Source organism: Propithecus coquereli, unplaced genomic scaffold, assembly GCF_000956105.1.
Source record: "Propithecus coquereli isolate 6110/MARCELLA unplaced genomic scaffold, Pcoq_1.0 Scaffold27, whole genome shotgun sequence".
NCBI lineage: Eukaryota > Metazoa > Chordata > Mammalia > Primates > Indriidae > Propithecus > Propithecus coquereli.
In genome coordinates this window covers 8,819,857-8,827,133 of record NW_012148285.1, presented here as the reverse complement: position 1 = coordinate 8,827,133, position 7,277 = coordinate 8,819,857, and the positions used below count along the sequence as shown (strand labels likewise).

The 7,277-nt window shown below is 45.5% G+C and overlaps 1 protein-coding gene across 1 annotated transcript in view; it reads left to right on the top strand.

Annotated features, from left to right (window-relative positions):
- Positions 1-1,280: 1,280 nt before the first annotated feature.
- Positions 1,281-7,277, top strand: part of TXNDC11 (thioredoxin domain containing 11) — a 92,186-nt gene continuing 86,189 nt past the window's right edge. Inside the window, exons 1-2 of the mRNA XM_012647542.1 lie at positions 1,281-1,716; positions 6,798-7,043. Of these exons, the coding sequence (XP_012502996.1) occupies positions 1,469-1,716; positions 6,798-7,043 (494 nt within the window). The 5' untranslated portion in view covers positions 1,281-1,468. The remainder of the gene's footprint in view (positions 1,717-6,797; positions 7,044-7,277) is intronic.

The following is a 7,277-nucleotide window of genomic DNA, read 5'->3' as shown; positions in this document are numbered from 1 at the left end:
AACCTCTGGCTCTCAGCTGGGCTTTTTTTTTTTTTTGCATAACATTACATTACCTTAGATTCCTCAAAGTTTTCTTCAACTAGTACGCAGTTACTGACATCGCAGGCCACATCACTGCAGCTGTGTAACTGTGCACATTCACTTACTCCTGGGTATACTTCTCCCTCTCCCTCACGGGAACAATTTCTTCCGGTCACATTTCATCCCTCACGGACCTCACTTTTTATTTTCTTTTCTAAATCACAAAATTTACACAGAAAATCCTAACATACATTTAGAGTCAGAGAGGAACACTCATTACTGAACGCCTCCCTTGGGTGTGGTTTCAGGAGCACTACGCATGTCTAGTAGGACCAGCCCTCAAACGACTGTGTCTGGAGAGAACAACCAACCTGCCCGTAGTCTCCCCAGTGTCCCCAGGAGCCCGCAAGTCTCAAACCTGGCGAACTTTTATTTCCTAAACAGCAAGTGCTACAACCTTGACTTGTGCCCATAAAAAGAGCCACCGAGACACTGGGGTGCACAGCGCAGTGGGTCGCTGGAGGGGCTTCTTAGCCATGGCGGCCCGCCTTTGAGTCTGAATTTCTGGCTTAGTAGTTTTGTGACCTGGTCGGGTGACTTCCCCGAGCCTCAGGTTCCCCATCTATAAAGTGAGTACGTGCAGCACAGACCCTCCGCCTAGGGCTGTGGTGCATGCAGGGAGATAGTGCCTGGCCACACAGCACTCGAGCGATGCAAGTCGTTGACGGTGGGACTCAGCAGAAACTAAGATTTGTTGAGCACTTACTATGGGGTCTGGCACTTGCCATCAATCCCTTCATTTAATCTTCAAAAACAAGCCTGTGAGAAAGGTGCTGCCATCACTCCCAGTTTACAGATGTGTAAGCCGAGGCGCAGAAAGCTCGAGCGACCTCTCCTGCCTCACTCCTGGGTCCTTGGTCATTTCTCGCCTCTGCACGTAATTTTTTCCTTCCGTTATGCGGAAATTTAAAAAAACGGCACCTACGTCCTCCAGAGACTGTAGTGACAGTAGTGGACACGACTGCTGTTATCGTCACCGCTTGTAAAACCCAGGGACGCCAGCGGGGACTGCCCGGGTCCACGTGCCAACGCTCTATTCGCCCCCGCAAGCAAGTCTAGCGCAGACTCCGTGGAGGGGGGCGGGGCCTGCGGGAAGAAGGCGGAGCTGCGGGCGGTGAGAGCATACGCGCAGACTCCGTGGATGCGGGGCGTGGCCTGGAGGGGCGGGACCGCGGGGGACCGTGTCGCCGTTCGCGCAGACTCCGTGGGCAGGGGCGGGGCCGCGTGCTCGGGGGCGGGCGCCGCGACGGCGGCACGGCTGACGTGGAGGGTCCGGGTTAGCGGCCGCGGCGAGCTGCGAGATTGGGGAGCGCCGGGCCGGGCCGGGCCCTTGGGCCCAAGGCGGCGGCGGCGGCGACAGTATAAAGCCGGCGACGGGGAGCATGTAATGTCGGAATGCGGAGGCCGCGGCGGCGGCAGCAGCAGCAGCGACGACGCCGAGGACGAGGGTGGGGGCGGCGGCGGCCCCGCGGGCTCCGACTCCCTCAGCCCGGCCCCGGCCGGAGCATCCTCGGCGGGCCGGCTCCTCCGCGGGCTGCGCGGCGCCTCCCTCATGGCGCGCCGGCGGCCGGAGCTGCTCTGCGGGGCCGTGGCGCTCGGCTGCGCGCTGCTCCTCGCCCTCAAGTTCACCTGCAGGTGAGGCGGCCCGGACGCCGGGTCTCCGGCCGGCGCTTCCTCCGCGTGGCCGGCTGGGGGTCTTCAGGGTCGGGGGTGTGGCGGCCTTCGCAGGGGAGGTCAGGCCTGCCCTTGTCGGGAACGGCTGACCCTCCTGAGCTTGGGCTGTGGCTCCCTCTGGCCGGCCAGCTCGCCGACCATATGGCGCGGTTTCCGGGTGCTTCCTGGCGCCCCTTTATCCGGGTTCTGCACCGAGGGAGGTGGGCCGGGGTTCTGAGAGCCTCCTCGCCAGTTGGGGTCTCTAGGGCTCTACCTGTCACTTCTGCCCAGACTGTAGGACCCTCCTTTCTCATCTGTTTCATTTCTCTTAAGTTTCCACTATAGTGATCCACAACCGTTTGAGAGTCCCAGACCTTTTTGAGAATTATTTACCGGCACCTACTATGTGCTGAGCACTCGTCCAGGTGAACGATGAAGACAAAAGTCTCTGCTCCCTTGAGTGGATATTCCAAGTGGCTGGGACAGACAGAAAGCGCTGAAGTAAGGGCTATGCAGGGAAAGAAGCGATGAGGGTGGGACAGAAACACCTTCCTAAGGCAGTGACATTTGAAACTCACACTAGAAGAGGAAGCGGCCAGCACTGGGAAGATCTGGGGGAAGTGTGTCCAAGGTAGAGGGAACAGCCAAGTGCAAAGGTTCTGAGGCTGGACATGCTTAGTATTTTCTTGGAAAAAATTGGAAAAAAGACCTGAGTAGGCTGGAGCATAGTGAGCAGGAACAATAAAAACTAATGTGCCTCTTTTCAGGAATGTACATAGATACGAAATTTGTTTTATATTTCAGGTGTGTTTCTGGTCTCTCAAATCCACTGTGTACCTTTTGTACACCCCAATTTATAAAATATGTGTTGCTAACGTGGTATCCATGACATCGTCTTGGAATACTAGCCAAGGGGAAGATTTCAACTCAAAACATTTTTGAGTTTATTCAGCACAATATGTGGCCCCTATTATCAAAGAGGTGTAAAAGGATTGGGGATTTTAGTAGAAAACAAATTATCATAATTCTTACTGAGCTTTTGCCATGTACCAGGTACTGTACTACCAGCAAGTTTTCTTTATTTTGGGCCAGATAATTCTTTTTTGTGGGCGACATCCTGTGTATTGTAGGATGTTTGGCAGCATCTCTGGCCTCTACTCAGTAGATGCCAGTAGCATATACCCCCAGATATAACAACCAAAAATATGTTCAGGCATTGCCAGACTCTGGGGGGCAAAATTGCCTGCTTGGGAATTACTGTTTACATTGAATGCATTTATTCACTTAACACGTACTTGAGAGCCTAGTGTGGATTTCATTTAAATCTCACAATCCCCAGTAAAGTCTGGATACAGTTACTTTCCCAATTTACAGATGAAGGAGTTGAGCCTTGGTCATGTTACAAAACCTGCCCCAAATCACACCCACGTATTTAGTGGCTAAGCTGGAATTCGAATCCTTTATTGTCAGAAACTAGACTCTTTGCTCTTTATTATTGTCTCCAACAAGGAAAACATACAAAGTATTTTACAAGGTAGAATGTTGCAAGGTGACATTTGGGTTCAAATTAGAAAGAGAGGTTTCCCCTCTCCAAGGGTGTGGCGTTTATTTACATCGTTTTGTCCATCTATAGAAATAATGCTTTGTATTTGTTCCAGAACAACATGACTTAATAGATGTGAAGTTCCTTTGAGATTTCAGGAAGTAAATCCACTTACTAGAGCTAGCAGAACAAGATCCTTCCCTGCTTCAGGCAAAGAGAGTGAACTGGTGAATGGCTGCTTGTTCATCTCCTTTTGTGTCATTGGTAAATTTGACAGTCTTTAATAGACTTGGATTAATTTCTTTAGAGTCATCTTTGATCGAATGGTGTCATGATACTATTTTATCGTTATGTAACTGACTCTAACCTTTCTGTCCCCCTTTTCCTATTTTAGTTTAAGATCTTTGCTTTAATGAGAATATAGGCTTAAGGGAGACTAGGATTTTTTTAAAATTTAGTCTTTATTAATAGCTTCAGGTCTGAAGAAGTGACTGCCCTCTTCAGTGTCTGATGCTTAGCTGAATTCAAAACAGACAGTATAGAAAGGATTGATTAGGGATTGAGCCACAGTTAATAATTGTGCATTTTGGGACATTTAATCTCTACCTACCTGCATGTTTGTGTATTATAGCTCTATGACTTCATCCTACTTGCTTTCCTTTTACCCTGACTGGAGTAAAAAATTGCGTATAAATACATGTATATGTGTACATATATCTATTTTCCGTGATTACATTTTGTAATTTCAAAGCTGCTTCAGATCCTTTTTGGAAAGAAGTGGTATAGGGTATGAATTTCATGTAAAAATTGAGGTTTTGACAGGCTTTTTTTTTTTTTTTAAAGACAGGGTCTCTGTCGCCCTGTTGCCCAGGCTGGAGTGCAGTGGTGTGGTCATAGTTCACTGTAACCTTGAACTCCTGGGCTCAAGTGATCCTCCTATCTCAGCGTCCTGGGAGCTAGAGCTATACCATGCCTGGCTAATTAAAAAAAAAAATTTTTTTTTTTTTTAGAGATGGGGTCTTGTTACGTTGCCCAGGCTAGTCTTGAACTCCTGGGCTCAAGCAATCCTCCCACCTCAGCCTCCCAAAGTGCTGTCATTACGGGTATAAGCACTTAAGCCACTGTGCCTAGTCTGGCCTTTTAAAATTTTTATTTATTTATTTATTTATTTTTAAAGAGATAGGGTCTGGCTATTCACAAGCACGGTCATAGCACACTATAGCCTTGAACTCCTGGGCTCAAGCCATTCACCTGCCCCAGCCTCCCAAATAGCTGGGACTATAGATGTGTGCCACTGTGCCCAGCAACAACAGCTCTTATTTGTACCCAACTCTTGAGTTTTTTGTGCTACACTTAGACTTCAGAAAATCTTTGATATAGGTATAGTTTCTCATAAACGTGAAGCAAATCGAAAAGTTAAATGGAAACTCATGAATCGTTCTGATGGAGCAGAGGCAAGTGTTTCTCTTTCTTGGCTAATGTTTGATTTTTGATTTGCCTTGTATTTTATCTGGCTCATTTATTTTAGGAACTCCTCTGAACATGCAGAGCAAAAATACTAAGTTGATGATTATCTTTTCTTTGGCTGTTAGAGACCTACGTTTTCTTCAGATTGCATTATTCGATACTTAACAAACAATTTGAATGGTAGAAAAATAATTCCTCTAAAGAGCAGAATTTTGGATCTTTTGAAAATGTGTCACGTTTTTGCCACAGGGACTTCCCCACCTCTTTTCATGGCTGTCTTCTTGTCATTCAGGTCTCAGCTTAAATGGTACCACCCCAACCACCCCATCAGAGGAGTTACTGTGTCCCTCTGTCAAATCACCTTGTTAAATTTTCCACATAGTAGTGATCATTTTGTATATTTTTATTGCTTACATGTTGGGTTGTTTTCCTGTCTTCCTCTCCTAGAAAGGTAAGCTCCTTGACAGATACAGTACTAGCTGCTATAACCTCAGTACTGATGCTCGAAGCACAGTAATAGTTGCTCAGTAAAGATTTTTGAGTAATTGTATAAGTGATTGAGTTTCTTAGGTTTTGAAGGTTTTCTGTGTAGACTGAAAGCTCTGTGACAGTGAGGTTAAAATGTTAGTTCGAGTGAACAAATAGGTGATTTGCACCTTTTAACACTTTAGCCTATTTTGGTATTTTATATAGATACAGTCATGTTGTATGTACTCTTTAGTGCCTGGTTTTTTTTCACTCAGCACAATTATTTTGAGACTCATCCAAGTTATAGGATATATGAGCGGGTTTTTATTAAATTACGGAATAGGATTTAAGTAAACTGGGGTATGTTCTTACCTTTTACCTGATAAGTCATGTGAGCTTTTTTATGCTTACTGTTTACATGGTTTATCTTTTCCCATCCTTATGCTTTTATCCTATGTCTTTATATTTAAAATATATCTCTTTTAGATAGCATGTAATTAGGTCTTGCTTTATCCTATCTGGCAGTCTCTTCCTCTTAATTGGGTTGTTTAGTCCTTTTATATTTAATGTAATTATTGATGTGGTTGGGTTTAAATCTACCTTCTTGCTACTTGTTTTCCATTTGTATCTTCTGGGTTTTGTTCCTCTCTTGGTCCTTTCCTGCCTTTTGGGTTAATGTAGTATTGTTTTAGGTTTCCATTTTTGTATTCTCTTTTTGTTTCTTAGCAAAACTGCAATAAAGGTTTCATGCCATGTTAGTGCAGATATGTGGACAGCTCAAGATGTTCACTTGGCCCCTTTAACTTGATGGGATGCAGCCTCCGCCACATCTCTTTTGTCTTGATGGGGAAAGCAGTGGCAGCTTTGTAACTTCTGAACACTTGTTCTGTGTTTTTTTTTCCCCTCCTCCTGACCCCTCTCTTCTGAGAAACTTAAGTATTTGAAAAGCCTGTTTATTACTTAAATAGGCTGTTGCTTTATGACTCCTCTTTATTACCTTTAGGATTGTGATATGTATCTGGAGAAATGTAGATTATTGTTTAATTGTTACTTTTGCCTGAATGCCCTGGGTAAGTACAGGTCAACACCAGATAATAAACTAATGTTTTCTCAAAGTTGAATTGATTGTAAGTATCTCCCATAGAAATCGTACTAGTGGTAGCATGTATGTGTCCTCCCCATAATTCTGAGTTCATGTGCTAGTGGCTCTAAAGTCCTGGAGATCAGTGGCTCCTATGAAGATGTAGAAAAGCTGTAGAAAGATGAGGATGAAGTCTTTGGGGTGTGGAAGGCAAGAATATGAATTATTCAAGGACGTCATCCTCTGCCCTTCACTGCCCTCCCAGCCCACACCTGGGGGGACAGAATCTTAGAGAATCCTTTCCAGCATATTATTCATGTCTTGCATTTGCTCAGCCAGATGTTGCCTTAGCACAGAATATTTTTACTCCAGGATAGTGATTTGAGAATTCATTTTCTTATTCAAAAGAGACCTTTCCTTTTAAGCTTCATTCTCCTTCCACACAAAAATGTTGTTAGAAGAAGATAAACTTAGCAATCTTGCTTGTGTTTGCTTTTATTTTAGTCGAGCAAAAGATGTGATAATACCAGCCAAGCCACCTGTCAGCTTTTTCTCCTCGAGGTCGCCAGTCCTTGACCTCTTCCAGGGCCAGCTGGACTATGCAGAGAATATTCGCCACGATTCAGAGGTGATACTGCTGTTCTTCTATGCCCCGTGGTGTGGACAGTCCATTGCTGCCAGGGCAGAAATCGAACAAGCAGCAAGTCGGCTTTCAGACCAGGTAATGCTGACATTCAGCCTGAGCATCAAGTGACTGTCAGTCCTATGTGGAGGATAGAATGGCCCCACAGAGATACCTTGCTCAACTGGTAGATTTTGCCAAGGTAAACTCCAGGAGTACTTTGTAAATTACAAAGCCTTCTATAAAGAAACAGAGGATTTCCAATTGTGATGGTCATAGTTAGAGGCAAGGATGGGAGCAGATTTTGTGTCTTGTGACACAGGCCAGTGCTTGTACCTGGGTGCCATGCTGTTTGGTTTCAA